At 59.0% G+C, this 15,166-nt stretch overlaps 1 protein-coding gene across 1 annotated transcript; it reads right to left on the bottom strand.

Annotated features, from left to right (window-relative positions):
• Nucleotides 1–6,243: 6,243 nt before the first annotated feature.
• LHX5 (LIM homeobox 5) lies at nt 6,244–14,634 on the bottom strand. The gene is made up of 5 exons (XM_032431495.1): nt 14,462–14,634; nt 12,209–12,432; nt 11,214–11,491; nt 10,355–10,520; nt 6,244–6,611 (listed from the first exon to the last, which is right to left on the bottom strand). Exons 1-5 carry the CDS (start codon nt 14,632–14,634, stop codon nt 6,244–6,246), a joined length of 1,209 nt encoding a protein of 402 aa, XP_032287386.1.
• Between the last annotated feature and the right edge of the window lie 532 nt (nt 14,635–15,166).

Here is a 15,166-nt window from a genome sequence, read left to right as displayed (position 1 = left end):
TTCAAGTTGCTCACAGCCTGGGGATGGGGACAGAGACACGCCATGCGTTGGGATGTTACATGGAGGAAGATGTGGACACTGGCTCGGCTGGTGGCTTCATCTTCCCTTAGCTTGACCGTGGAGTTGGGGACCCTGTTGCTTCTGAGCAAAGAAGATTTACATGGTGAGGTTTTTCTCCAGCGAGAAAGGGATCACTCAGAATCTGAGTGTTCTCTAAGCCACTACTTCAGAAGCCAACCGTGCACTCCGATCCCCTGAGCGTCAGACGCATTCTGGCTCTGAAGTTCCAGGGTGGAGCCTGAGATTCTGCATTTCTACCTGGCTCCCAGGTGCTGCTGCTGAGGCCCACACTTGGAGTATCGCCAGGCTGGAAGACCTGGACTTGGTTCCCAACTCTGCTCTGAACTCTCTGTGGGAGCTTAGGCCAGTCTCTTGCCCTCTCTGAGTCTGTTTATTTCCCTGGTCAATGGGGGCATTGTCCTCCGCCTGGAACATTCTCTGAAGGATTAAAAAAAAAAAAAAAAAGTGGTGTTGGCACCAGAAAGCCACGGGCACCTGCTGGGGTGAGGGATTTCCTCCCAGAGCCCCCAGGAGCCCATCAGCAGGTGCTAGGGGGAAGTGGGGGCGGTCCTGAGCCCTGGCACAAAATGCAGAAAGAGGAGGCCAGAGGCAGCAAGGCCCCAGAGAAGTGGCGGGAGAGGTTTCCGTTCATCACAGAAATGGCCCATTTGCAATGATCGGTTGCCCAGGTGTTAATAACGCTAATGGCATAGGAAGGGTAAACTCGGTCACTTGGCTGAGCAGAAGAAATATGCAGAAAAGTGTTCAGGTTTCCATAAATCAGCCGTGTGCGGCGCTACGAGGGAGACAGGACTTAAAATTCCGGTCAGGAGATGGGTATTCTCATAATCCGAGCTGGAGAGGTAATTTATTCTGTTTATATCTTTTTACTGCACGACAAGGCTTGGGAGAAGGAGCCCTCCACAGCCATTCTGCATTTTAAATATTAGTCCTAAGCACAGTGGGTCAGCTTTCGTGCTCTGTGGGGTGTTCATCTCAGGGCAGGGGCACAGGGCTGGGGCCGGGGGACAGCATGATGATGGGGGCTGGAATACATGTGGTTTCACTGGCCAGTGTGGCCCGAATGACAGCCTGGGGGCCGCCAGGGACAGGAGACGGGCCCCTTTTGCCCCAAGCTGGAGGGCACAGCCAGGAGCTCACTAGCCTCCTTACTGGCATGGCTTGGAGTATTGTTTTCCCCCTCTCGGAAATCTTTTATTTTTAAATGATAATAAATACAGGTGATGAAGAGATAGAAGGAGAGGAACAGATACATCAATGGAGGTAGAAGGGGATGGTGGGGGGAGGGTGAGCGGGAGAAACAAGGGCAAGGTGGAGAAGCCGGAAGTCCCTGTGTCTTTTGACCTTGGCAGTTTTCATTATGCCCTTTGCCCTCTGGCTGGTTTTGTTGAGCCCCCTCCCTTCCCCCCAACAAAATCCAGTGAGGTGGCTTCTAGTGAAAATTAGCATTCATTAAGAGTCTCTCCTAAAGGATCTCTTTTTATGGTATGGAAGCTGGAAAGCATGCATTCATTGGTGTAGTTGCTCGCAGAGAAGGAGGCCTTACCTGGGCCAGGCTCTGTCCTGGGTCCAGGGGCAACATGAGCTCTGGATTCAAAGCCTAGGTCTGTGGTCTCTCCCTGGCTGTGTGACCCCAGGCAGCTCACGTCACCTCTTGGGGCTCAGTCTTCGCATCTGCACAGTGGGGTTAATGACATTCATGCTGAAGGGCATGTGAGGGTCTACGGGGAACTTCAGATGGACAAGACTTTGTCGGGCAGTGGTCCTGCAATGCCAGCTGTGGCCAGGAGGCCTGGGGAGATGGGTACTTCTAGCAAGCACCGCCCTCCGATCACACTTTGAGAAAATGGTTGGGGGTGTCCAGGGACCAGCAATCCTGCCCAGGTCTCCCCCTTCCCTGTCTAGCCTTCCTGAGAAACCGCCTCCCTAACTTAGTGCACCCAATGCCATGACTGTGGGCCCCATAGGGGCACTGGGACGGGGTGGGTGGGGCTGGGGTCTCTTCTCTTAGAGTCCCTGGGTCCAGTAGGCTCTTGAGGAGTTGAGAGAAGCTCACAGGAGTGGGGGTTGGTTTGAGCTGATTTTGACAAGCCCCCTCCCACTTGTCCTCCTCCAAGGAAGTCGGTGGGGGCAGGGAGATGGGGGTGGGGATTGAACCTGGGACCTAGATTTTCAGAACCTTGGCCACAGGTTGAATGACATCCCTCCAACGTGGATGAAATACCCTTGTGAGCCCGTTTTGCAGTGGGGCAAACCAAGGCTCAGAAAGGTGACACAGTGACCAGATAGTCTCCCGGACCCCAGGGCCCTTGCTCTGTTCTGCCCCCATCCTCCTCCCAGGTGACCACTGCTCCCATCCTGCCTCACTCAAGAACACTCAGAGGAAGGGCGCTGGGAGTTAGCCCCAAGTACTGACCTGGACCCCACAGATGGCCCTCCCTCCTGGAATCTGGTGTCCTGAACAGCATCCAAGATCTTGATGGGACCACCCCGGGGTTATTTAAGTACTCCCTGATGCATGGGTAGGCTCCTTCCCCTCCGCATTCTCCCAGATGGAAACTGTGGGCATGTGAAGGGCAGGTATATACGCTCTGTGTATATGTCGTGCACACGTGTGCACAAGGATATGAGGTTTGGGTCTGTGTGTGTCCACAGGGGCTGGGCATGTGGGTTCAAAGCAAGTATGTGGGGGCGCTCCTGGGTGGCTCAGTCAGTTAAGCATCTGCCTTTGGCTCAGGTCATGATCCCAGGGTCCTGGGATGGAGCCCTGCATTGGGATCAAGCCCCGCATCGGGATCGAGCACGGCATCGGGATCCCTGCTCAGCGGGGAGCCTGCTTCTTCCTCTCCCTCTGCCTGCCGCTCCCCCTGCTTGTGCTCTCTCTCTCTTGTGCACTTTTTTTTTTTTTTTTAAGATTTTATTTATTTATTTGACAGAGAGAGACAGCGAGAGAGGGACCACAAGCCAGGGGGAGTGGGAGAGGGAGAAGCAGGCTTCCTGCCAAGCAGGGAGCCTGATGCGGGGCTCGATCCCAGGACCCTGAGACGATGACCTGAGCCGAAGGCAGACGCTTAACCAACTGACCCACCCAGGCGCCCCTGTGCACATGTTTTTGTATGTGTGAATGTGCAATTATGTGAGCATATACATGTTTGGGGTGTGTGTGTGTGTGTGTGTGTGTGTGTGTAGCTGGATGGGGGGAAGGGAGGGGTAGGGCTACAGTGAATTCTTACCCCGCAGGTCCACTCAGCTGCCGCCCTTGACACCTCTGGCTCAAGCTTTTTTTACCTCGGCTGGGGGTCTGAGCACACCCACAGGAGGGAGTCCTCCCATCTCTTGCAAATCCCCTTCTCCCCCCTCCTCCCTGCCTCTGTGACCCTGTCACAGGCCTGTCTGCAGGGGGCGAAGGTGAGTCCACTCCCCTGAACTTCACTTTCCTAGGTCTCTCTCTGGTGAAAGTTCTAAGTGAGCCCTTCTCGAAAAATTCACATGTGCCCAGCAAATGTTTGGGGGCCTGGCAGAGATGGGGCCCAGAATCTTGCAAATTCTCTCTTGGGTTCTGTGATTCATTACAATCAGGGCACCATTGTGGAGTAGAAGCACAACCCAATACGTACATGGGCTTGAATCCCTGCTCTGCCACTCCCCAGCTACGTGACCTTGGGCAAGTCCCTTGACCTCTGTGAGCATCCTAATGGGGCAAATAATACTTACCCTGCTACAAGTCCAAAGATTTAGCTAGGAGGATATTTATTCCAGCATGGTTTAAAGTGATTAAAAAAAAAAAAAAAAAGGAAACAGACCCAAATGTCCAATAACAGAACTGGTTAAAAAGAAAACAAAATCCAAAAAAGGATGGGTCACCCATCACCAGCAGGTTTCAGCCTGTCACTGCCGAGGATGACATAACTCTGACTACGATCAATTTATTAATCGGGGAGATATTGCTGAGTGAACCAGAGCAGGTAACCACATGGCGTGTAGAGAATGATCTCTAGTTTCAAAATGAAGAAAAAAAGAAAAGTCTGGAAGGAAAGGCATCAAATACATTACCAAGGTGCTTGAGATTCTGGGTGATTACATTTTTTTCCCTTTGTTTATCTGAAATTTCTAAATTTTCCTCAATGAGCAAGGAGCATTCATCTGAGAAAGACAAATGCGTATAAAGGAAAGAAAAGAAAGAGCCAAGCCACCTTGCATTATTCTCACGAGGTCCACATACAAGAGGGACAGATGAGCAGGACTCTTAGAGTATGCCTGTTCCTTGGTGGTCCACGTCTCCTCCTCTCCCTTACCCCCCCCCCCCCCCCCTTGTGCCCAGCTGCTGCTAAAGTGGGCAAGCCCCCCGCCCCCAGCTTGGATGAAAAGGGACATAAGGCAGGACACACATTTATTTTTATCTCCCTCATCTGCTTTTCTATCCCTACAGTGTCCGAGTTGGAAGGGAAGGTAGGAAGCCCTCCCTCCCATCCCCATTTTTGCAAGTAAGGAGACAGGCCTTGTCTTCCGGTAGTGGCTCAAGCCTCCCAAATCTCATCTAACACTCTTTCCATCACACTGATTTACCCAATGGTACCAGCATTCCTTCCATTGGAGTTGCAGACTACATCAGCTTTGCCCTCCCTGGGGTCCTTCTGCCCTAATACAGCCTTGCAGATAACTAGAGTCAGCTTACCAGCCCGCCGGAATTACACGAGGCCTCATTAGGAGGGAAGCTAGAGTTCTTCTGACACCCCGGGGACAAACACATCACACAACCATTCGTTGGTCAAATATCTTGAAGACCTACTGTGTGCGGGGTAGGCTTGTTAGATGGTGGTCTTTATAGAAAGCACGGGGCCATACTGTGCCCCGCACATAGTGACTGTCAAAAAAAAAATGGCAGCCACTTTCATTTCCTAGTGATTCTCAAAAGCACCCCGCTCCAGGTAGCTTTATACCCATCAAGTCTGTTTTATGAGGGACATGTGAACTAGAGAGAAGAAGGACTCTATTCACTTGGAGGGACTCTGGGGGCAGGCACACACACAAAAGAAAACCACACAGCACTGAGGGAAAAAAGAAAATTTTTTTTATTAATCTTTCTTCTTTAAAAAAGTTGATTTTTTGTTTTTTGCGGTTTTTTTTTTTTAGGTAAACCTCTTTCTGTCTCCCCTCCCTCACTCTGCCCACCCTCCTCTTAAAAATATAAAAATGTCCAACCCCAGATAACTAGAGTACAATAAATAAACAGTAAACACAAAAACATACTTTATTTGTTTCTTCTTTATACAAAATAAGGAAACTAGAAGCGTTCGACTTCCAAAAAAGTATAATACTGTACATCCTGACGACCCAGCCTCCTGGCCCCGGGCATGGAGGGTGGTCTGTGGGCCTGAGCCCAGAAATCTTGGCGCCTTGCCCAAGGGGAGAGCAGGGTGGGTAAGTGTTCCAGTCTGGCCTGGACCCCCGGGCTCACAATAAATGTCAAAGGAAGGAAGGGTTGGGGGCGGGGGGTTGCCTGGCCCGGGGCCCGCGAGGTCCGGACCGCCCCCTTCCTAGAAAGCTGACCTTGATCCTCAAGTATGGCCACCAGAGGGCGCCCGCGCGCAGGAGGCTCCGTCCTCCTCCCGGGGACACCCCCACTCAAGCGCGCTCCTCTCTCGCTCTCTCTCCATCTTCCCGTGCTCTCTCCGGCTGGCGCTCTCTCCATCTTCTCTCTTCCTCATTTTGCTCCCTTCCCTCGCTCTCCCTTCACTCTCTCTCTTTTTCTTATCATCTCGTTTTAAAGACGGGGAAAGCAGAGTGAGAAATAAGGTTACCCGAATGCCACTCGGATTGCAGAGAGGGGGAACATCAGCTCCGCCCCTTGGCCTCCACCCTCTGTTGGTCCGAAGAGGCGGTGGTAGGGGTCGGGGGAAGTCTGGAGCGTGCTTGAAATCTCTCGACCCTCCGCGGTATATCGACTTTGGTCCCAAGCACCGCCTCCGCCGCCGGGGGGCTGCTGGCAAGCGGGCCGGGGGACGGGGGGTACCCCGCGGCGCCCGCGGGGTGGACCCGGGGGCGCCCCCCGCGCGCCCCGCCGAGGAGCCGCGGCCGCTGCGTGCGGACCCGGGAGGGAAGCCCTGAGGGCGGCGTGTCGGTTCGGGCGGCTGCGTCCGGGGGCGGCCGGGCCCGGCGGCCTTACCACACGGCGGCCTCGTTGAGCTCGGGGTTGGGGTGCGACAGGGGTCCGCTGTAGCCGCTGGCGCCGCTCATGGGGAAGGGCGGGCTGGGCCCGCCGCTGAACACCTCGCCGGGCAGGGGGTGCAGCGCGCCCGGCAGGCCCGGCTCGGGGCTCGGCGTGTCCGGGTGCGAGATCATGTCGGTGAACCTGGGGTTGTCGGCGGCGTGCGGGCCGGCGAGCGGCGGCTCCAGCGCGCCCAGCGGCGTCGAGCCGGGCCCCGACGCGGCTAGGAAGCTCGAGTCGGCCGGGGACTGCGCCTGCGACGGCGGGCCGTGCGCGAAGAAGTCATAGTTGCCTCCGGGCGCGTAGTAGTCGCCTTGGTAGTCTGCGGGAGGGGACCAGGAGGACACAGGGAGAGGTCAGAGGCGGCGCGGCCGGGAGGGACGCGGGAACGCGGGAGGGGACCCGGGCGGACCCAGCGGGGATCGCGCGACACTGACTCAGGCTGGCGAGCCCCGCGGAGACCAAGGGACAGGGCGGCTGGCGGAGGCGGCGGAGGGCGCAGACCCAGAGCCAGTGTCAGGGAGGGAGACCAGGAGAGGTGCTCAAAGGCCCAGACACCTACCCCGAGAGATGGCCGGACCAGAGGGAGGGACTCAGAGACAGAAACACAGAAGGATGTTGTGACTTCAAAGTCAGAGGTTCCCCGACAGACAGAGATGGAGAGAGACAGTGGCAGTGGACACGCAGACAGTGAAGCATCCTAGACTGTGTCTTAGAATTGGGGCAAGATCCACAGAGAGCCAGAGACATGGAAACAGGCAGAGACAGGGTCAGTGAGTGATCCGCAGAGAACAGAGTGACAGGGGAGTTAAGAGGGGACTCAGCAGGGAGCCCCCAGACTCAGGTCAGAAGAGAGACCCAGACGTGCCAAGCCCAAGGCAGAGAGAGACCAGGGCGATGGTCTAGGACAAGCACAGAGAAAGAGATGAGACCAGCCGTGTGGTTAGAGACACACCGGTAAAAACCGGCAAGAGACCAGGGGCGAGATGAAAGGTCGAGAGAGACAGAGGGGCCCACAGACCCGCCAGATGAGTCAGAGATTCCAGAGATGCCTGGAGTAGAGCTGGGCAGCGATGTTGGGGTGGATAGAGACCAGAGTACCAAATGGTTGGGGGGGGGGCGGCCACCTGGCGGGGAAGTAGCCAGACCTGGACCCCACACCCAAGTAGCAGAGAGGGGCTGGCGAGTTGGGCCAGGGATGTGCCTATAGCACGGGAGCTCGAAAGGGGGATGAGTGCCCTCTCTTTCCCCGCAGGCACCCCGCGGACCTGGCCAGCCCTTCACCCCCTCAAGTACAGCCCTGTGACCTTCTGGGTGAATGTGGGGGTCCGACCATTTGCACCGGCCTCCCTAGGCCTGACTTGAGGGAGGGAGGGCATCTGCCTGATCACGCACATCCAACGTTTCACGGGCACTTCAGCGTGCGTTTGCCAGGACACCCAGGTTCTGAAACATTTGGGGACACTGAGTCCTTTTGAGAATCCAGTAATAGCTACGGGCTCTCTCCAGAAAAATGCACAAATCACATTTTTGCCCGCAAAATCAGGGGGCGCAGGGACTCCAGGTTACAACACCCATTCTCAATAAATTGTTTCTGCATCAACTCTCTGACCTCCTCCCAGAGTCCCCTCCCCGGGGACCTCTTCCAGGTCGGCCTCGTGAAAGTTTGGGGTGTGGGACCCCAGGAAAGGAGCACCTTGTCGCCAGCACCGGTGACAATAACCCGCTTTGTGCGGCGGGAAAACCAGCGCACCCCCAAGCCGGGTTTCCTCTGCAATACCCCCCACCCCACACTGGGTCTTCGGGTCTCAGTCACTAGGGCGAATTCTGGACGTCCCCTGCCGCCTGTCCCCCTTCTTTCTCCAAACCCTGAAATCATTCCAAATGGGGGTGCCCGGAGGCGCGGCTTGTAAACGGTTTAAGCAACAGCTAAAACGGTCGCCCATTACTTTTTAAAAACCACTCATTCCATTCTCCCCGAAAGTGAAGGGAAAGGTTGGAAGCGGCGAATTTGGGGCCCCTAAGGGACGGGGATGGGGGACGGCCGCGGCCCGCAGCGAGCGGGCAAGCCAGCAAGGGCCGCGGCCCCCGCGCGGATCGCGCCGCCTCCGCCCATATGGCGGCCGGGCCGGAGGTAATTGGAACAAACGCCGTCTGAAAAGGGCACAAAAGCCGCAGCTGGGGCTTTGTCCGCGCTCCCACGGGGAGCCGCCGGCCCCGCCGCCCAGCCCCTTTCTCGCCCGCTGCTGGCCGCCGCCGCCCGGATCTCCCAGCGCGGACTAGGCGGGGCTGCCTCCCTGGGGCTGGGGGGTCCTGCCCCCCCCATTCCGGAGAAAGAGGGGCCCGCGTGTCCAGGCCCCCACCCCATCCAGCAGACGCGCGGGTAGAGGAGGCGGCGGGATTGGTGGGGGCACACCAGTCCTCGGGGAAACCTTGCTTAATTACCCAGGCGGGGAGAAATTCCGGAATGCACCGCCCCACCACCTCCCCGCGTCGGGCGGAGATGGCGTGCGGACCGAGGCAAAGATAGGTAGGGAGAGTTCGTGGCTGAAGACCGCCCGACACGTCCACCATCCGAGCTGTCCTCAGCGTCTGTAGCCCCCAACCCGGGCCATGCCATCGCAGAGTCTCTCCCCCAGAAGCACAGCTGCGCAATTTGCCCACAGTTTCGGGGGGGGGGGCTGGCCGGACCTGAAGATCTAACCTCCTAGGTCGACCATGTACTGAATGAAGCCTTCCTTCCTGGTCTGCCTGGGTGCGGCGCGCGCCTACCCCACCCGTCGCTGGCCGTCATTGCCTCCAAATGCATGTTTCTAAGAAAAGTCACCTCTCCCCAAACTGGGCCACTAGCCGCCCCCCCTCCCCCCACCGCCCAGGCCTGTGGCACTGAACAACTCAGCAGAGATCAGTCTCAGGCACAGGCACGCCGCCGGCTCTCCAAATTCAGAGGCTCAGAAACACAAGGGGGAGGTGTCTTCCTTGAGCCCAAAGGTTGGGGAAGTGCAGGACAGTGTGTGGATTCCCTAGAGCACCTGGGGTCTCAAAAAGCCAGCGTGAGGGAGGTGGGATGGTCGTGGGGGGTTGGAATGGGTCGCCAAGCAAGGACGAGGGAAATGGAGGGGTGAGGGGACAAGGGAAGAAGGAAAAGAGGAGGGAAGGAAGAAAAGGAGTGACGGCGAGGAGAGTTCCCCCAGGCTTGCGCCCGGGAACACCAACAGCAGAATGCCTCTCTGCAAACTCCAGCTCCTTGCCCCTGCAGCCCTAAAGACAGAGAGTGGGTGACTGGGTGGGCCCAACTCTTGCGCCCCCAACCCAATGAACACTGGTGGGCTTGGGGCTGGAGAATGGGCGAGAGTCCTGCCCAGAGCACCTGCCCGCATCCTGGCTCACAGTGCCAGACGCTGAGCGCATAGTCCCCGCGGCGGAACAGGAGGTGCCGACTAGCTAGCAGGTGGCCCGGGATGGATTCTGACCCCTCCACCCCTACTGCCCATGCTGCCCTCCAGTGCCTGTGTTCCTGCTGGTGCCAAGTGCGCCACGCCGCCAAGGGCAAGGGCAGCAAGAAGCCTGGGTGTCCGGCTGGGGCAGGATGCATGTGGATTTGCGGTGCTCGCCTTGATATGATGGTTGGGAGTGTGTGAGCCCGTGAATCTCTTTGGGTATGTTTGTCAGTGAGTGAATCTGGGGAGTGGCATACACCTGTGTGTGTTGTGTGTGACCACGTGCCTAGATTTGTATCCCTGAGGTCTCTGAACTCGTGTGTGCCAAGGGAGTGGCACCCGTGTGTCCTGCGTGGGTGCGTGTGTTTATCTGCGTGTACCACCGTATGTGTGAGTGAACCCATGTGTCTGATTTCGTGTCTAGGAGGTATCTATGGATGAGCATGCGCCCGTCTGTTGCTGTGTGTCTGTTGTTCATGATTGTGTCTGTTCCGCGTGCGTAAAAGGGAGGGAGGGATCCCTGGCGGCCAACAGTGCCGGCGTCCGGCCCTGCGTCCTCAGTCCCCAGAACCGAACGGGCCTGGGTGTAGGGCAGAGCGTTCCGGGGTGGGGGGTGGGTCCTTACCTCCGTAGTAGGTGTACGGAGTGGACCCCAACATCTCAGACTCGTCCAAGCGGCCGCCCAGCGGACGCATGCGCCGCGGACTCCGGAAGAAGGCGTGTCTCCGGGCGCCCAGTGCGCTCAGCTGTTTCATCCTGCGTTCTTTGGACCTCCGGTTCTGGAACCACACCTGGGACAGGGCGGGAATTGTGAGCTCAGGTCCGGGGAGCCTTCCCCTCCCTGCCCAGGCCGCCCCTTCTGGGTCCTATAGCCTCCTGCGCACCAAGACTGCCCAGAGGCGGGGGCCGGGCGGATTAGGCCGGGAGAGGTGGAGAGGGGCTTCGGGGAACCAGCCAAGGGTGAAGGATTTCGCGGACCCGTGGGGCGACTCATAAAGACTTGGGCTTCCTGGTCCTCGGCCCGCCCTCGGCCTGACGGCTTTATAAAGGCCTCCCGCCCGGCACGGCTCTAGTCCCGGCCCCTCGGCTCCCCAGCCGGGTTCTGGCGGTTTGTCTGTCTGCCGCCGCACCCGCGCAGGGAGGGGGGCGCGGGAAGAACCTTGCCCCTTTCTCTGCTCCGAAAGATGGGAGGAAAGGAGGGGTACCTCGGCGAGGCTTAAAACTCTCTTTGAACGGGGAGGGGGCGGGATTCCGAGGGATGAGTGACCCGCCCAAGATCGCACCGTCAGGAGGACAGCAGGGCTCTGCGGAATCTTTTGGTTAGAAGTTTGAGCAGCGGGCCCTGACGTCGGGCACAGTCTGCCCTTCGGCCGACCCGAACTCGGCGCGCTCTTAGCCAAGGAGGCTGGGTGGGAGGCTCCTCTGAGCTCCCCGGCTGCCGGGCTCAGCCGGCCTGGGGAAGGGTGACCCGGGCCCGGCCGCACCTGGATGACGCGCATGTTGAGGCCGGTCTCCTGTGCCAGCTGTTCGCGGATGTGGCGCGTGGGCTTGGGCGTGGCGGCAAAGGCGGCCTTGAGCGTCTCCAGCTGCTTGGCTTTGATGGTGGTGCGCGGGCCGCGCCGCTTCGTGCCCGAGTTCTGCTCCTCATTCTCGTTGTTGGCTGTCTCCTTGTCCGACGACGTCGAGTTGTCCGTCTCCTTGGGATCGTCCTGGAGCGGGTCCTGGAGGTCCGGGGACAAACTGCGGTCCGTACAGGATGACACTGCGGGCGGACGGAACGGGAAGAGGACAGCGGCGTCGGCGGCGGCCCAAGGTCTCTCCAGTCGGGTAGCCGGTTCCCGCCGACCCAGGCCCCCGCCATCCGCGCCGGGTCCCCTTCCGAGTCTCGCGACAGCCCCTCCCCCAGGGGCCCGGCGCCCGCCCACTCCCTCCAGGCGGGGCCGGGCCTACGGAGGGACCCTTCTCCAGCCCTCGCGGCTCTTTTCGGCTACTGCTTGGGTAAGGGGGAGGCACGCCCTCTGGGGGAGCCAGGCCTCCGTGGAGAGGGGATGCGAGGAGGCCACAGATGCCCTCTGGGCCTCAGATCTTCCTCCCCCATCTCTCCTTCCTCCAAACTCCAATTACCGTCCTCCCAGTGCCGCCTGAAATTACCAGGAGCTGAAAAGACTCAGAAAGGGGGGGAATTGTGTAGCTCCAAATTGGGGGAGGAGGGCAACTTGGAAAAGGCCCTTCAATGGAAGGAGAGGGGGGGAAGAGCTGGTAGTCCTTTCCTGTAGGACAGACTCCAAATGCTATCCCCTTTCCCCAGCCCCCCAGCCCCACGCCCCCACCCTTCCATTTGCCCTAGAAATGCCCGATGGGAGTGGAGAGCTCTGAGCCAGGCACAGAATGCGCACAAGCGTCCAAGTAGAGAGTGCCAGGCTGGCTGCGGCCGGAGGGTCTTAGGGCATGAGGCTGGGGAGGGGAGGAGGCCGCCTACCTGAGTTGAGGCTGCCCTCCTTGAGGCTGGAGGAGCTCAGGTAGTCGTCCTTGCACACGAACTTGTTCTCGTCGATGACGTAGAGCTCCTCGCCCGTGGACAGCTGCTTGTTGCACACCATGCAGGTGAAGCAGTTGAGGTGGAAGACTTTACTGCGGGCCTTGCGCACCAGGTCGCTGGGCGAGATGCCTTGTGCACAGCCCGCACACTTCGTGCCAAAGCGCCTGCACACACAACATGTCCTGTCACCTTGGAGCAGCCCGGGTCCCATCCTCTTGAGCCCCTGACCTCTTCCCACCCACCCTGGCCTCTGAGAGGTCCCCATTTCCACATCTGTCAAATGAGACCCCAATCCTGTACTCTCTGGCTAGTGCGAGAGAGGTGAGACAAATGTCCTGGGCTGTTCTTGGGGCTGGGACTGTCGCGCCCTGTTCGGGTTTATTCACCCTCCACAAGGTTTAGAGCAATGGGTGCAGCCTTCAGCCAAGCACAGACCCAGAGCACCCCAAGTTGCTCCCTGCATCCCTGCCAGATCTGCCTGGGCTTCTTGAGGCAAACTTGGCTGTCCGAGTTCTTTAACATTTTAAGCCAGGCCAGCCAGGTTTGGGCCACTCCTTGGCTTTGCCTCCTGGATCCTGTCCAGTCTGCTGGGGCCCAGGTAAGGCCACTTGGCCTGGCTGGCAGATCCTAGCAATGGAGTGGGGAGCTCCTCTCCTGAGCTGGACCTGAGCAGGCAGGAAGGAACCTTTTGCTGATTCCCAGTGCCACCAGCACCAGAGGCCTTCCAGTCCCCACTTTGGGACCCGCGGGAGCTAGTTGGCCCTATGGACAGCAGGGCCTTGGAACGGTGGACTCTGGAGCAGGGATTGAGTCTCCAACCCCCCAAAATGTCCGGCCCTGGCAGGCGCCGGGAGAATGTGACCAGCAGGCAATCCTAAACCTGCAAGGCCGGTACACGGGATCTCTCAAATTCCCCCTTTACTGAGTTCTTGATCTAAATCCCTTTCTTTCTTCCTTGAGCGCTTGGAGAAGGCCAGCCTCCCCCCAGATGGGTGTGCAGGCCAGCACTGGGAGGGGTTAGGTGCAGGTTGAGGGGGAGAGCGAGGGCCCAGCACCTTGGGGCCCCACATCTACTCATACCCATGTCTCTAAACAAGGCGAATTTGGGTGACGTTGATGTAGTGAGGGCATTAGAAGCCATAAGTCACTTTTGGCCTTATCCGGCAGCGTAATTGGCCATATGCACCTTATCAAAAATCATTAGGCACTTTGCAAGCATCGCCACATTAGGGGCCTCAGGCCTCTGGAGCCAGGGAGTTTACACGTGTAAAGCCGTGGCTGACATTTTCTCCTATTCAAATTACCTAGTGCCCAGCCGCTGGGGCCGGTGAGCAGCCTTTCTCCACGGTGTTAATCACGCCCCGCTTCCCTCGGTGCCCGGAATTCACAGGCACAAAGCCGGCTCCGGGCGCCTGGCGGAAGCAGGCAGGGCTGAACTGCCAGAAAACCCACAGCCTTCCAGGCTATCCCTTGGTGTTTCCCAGGTGGGGAAACTGAGGCCCAGAAAAGTGCTCTGCCCTGGCTCACCTGAGGGCCCCTATGGGCAGCAAGGGAAGGTGACACATCGCAGACTGGACCCTGGAGGTCCTGATTCTCGATTTCGTTTGTACATTTCAAGACAGGAAAAAATGTGTAAGGAGTTGGTGGGGGGGGGGCAAGGAGGAGAAGGTTCCCTCCCCCCATCATCAGAAGAGATCTTCCTGGCTGAGCCCCCTCGGAGTTGGGGAAGTTTGTGTTTGTCCAGGAGGGCTCTGGGGCCCTGGCCTGCCGGGAGGTCAGCCCCCCAGGATCCCACACTCTGCCCCGGGGGGAGAAGCCTCCAGCAGCCCCTAACTTAGGCAAAAATTCTTCCTCTCTCAGAACCGGGCTTGAACTTCCCCCCTGGGGTCGCAGCTGCGGGGAAGGGGCAGAGACGCGTGGGGAGCAAGTTTGTCAGGGCTTCTCCGCCCTGCCCCACCGCGGCTCCAAGCCGGCCTGCAGGAGCGAACTAGAGCCAGCAAAGCAGCGTTCTTCTTACTCCGCCCGGGCTCGGGCGCTTTCCCGGACCAAGGACAGGACGAGAGCAGCGGGCTGCCCCGCTTCCCATTTAAGCTTGTGAGCCCAGGAGGTTGGTTTCGCGGTCTCCCCTTCCCGGGCGCCCCAACGGAGCGCGCAGGGCGGGCGCGCAGGCGGCCGGGCGGCGCGGCCTCTTACCTGAAGAAGTCATTTTTGCAGTAGAGCTTGCCCTCGCGCGAGAAGCACTTCTCCGAGAGGTTGGTCTTACACTCGCAGCACTGAACGCATTTGATGTGCCACGCGCGGTCCAGCACGTTCAGCAGAAAGCGGTCGAGGATGGGCCGCTCGCAGCCGGCACAGTGCACCATCATAGCGCCCCGGCGGCTCGGGCCGCCCTGCCCTCCCTTTGGGCCCCCGGCCCTCGGGCCCCCGGGCCCCGCTGCTGCGCTCCGCCTCTTATCTCGGCCGCCGCCGGGCGAGTCCGGTCCGGACCAAGACTCAGCCGGTCAAGTCCTTGGGTGATCGCTGTCCTGGCGCTGGGCTGCCCGGGGTGGGGTGGGGAGGGGTGGCTTTCACAGCCTCATGCCCCGGGCCGCGCGCCCCAGTGCTTGTTCCGGGCTCCCCCAGGTGTCTTGGGTGGCTAAGGGCCTCGGCGCTGCGGAGCGGCTTTCCCCGGTGGCGGAGGCGCCGGCACTTTCCCCCACTTTCAAGCGGTCCCGATCCTCATCTTTGTCTGGCCGCCGCCTAATTCGCGCATCCTTATTCAGATTTGGTGACGTGGCGCGGCACGTAGGGGGCCCGTCGGCCAATGGGCGCGCGGTGGCCATGGCAACCTCTTAAATTTATAGCATATCTAAATTGGCTACAGCGTTGCGGTCCGGACAGAGCAAAAAAAACAAGGCA

Source organism: Phoca vitulina, unplaced genomic scaffold (genome assembly GCF_004348235.1).
Source record: "Phoca vitulina isolate PV1807 unplaced genomic scaffold, GSC_HSeal_1.0 scaffold46, whole genome shotgun sequence".
Lineage (NCBI taxonomy): Eukaryota > Metazoa > Chordata > Mammalia > Carnivora > Phocidae > Phoca > Phoca vitulina.
This window is presented reverse-complemented; position numbering and strand designations above follow the sequence as displayed.

Bases quoted from the DNA above. Each gene is read 5' to 3' on its own strand.
- LHX5 (XM_032431495.1), bottom strand. From the start codon at position 14,634: ATGATGGTGCACTGTGCCGGCTGCGAGCGGCCCATCCTCGACCGCTTT. The intron at 11,492-12,208 runs GTAGGCGGCCTC...GTCCGCCCGCAG, and splicing joins GGAGGGCAGCCTCAACTCAG to TGTCATCCTGTACGGACCGC. The intron at 10,521-11,213 runs GTGCGGCCGGGC...GCCCTGTCCCAG, and splicing joins TCAACATGCGCGTCATCCAG to GTGTGGTTCCAGAACCGGAG.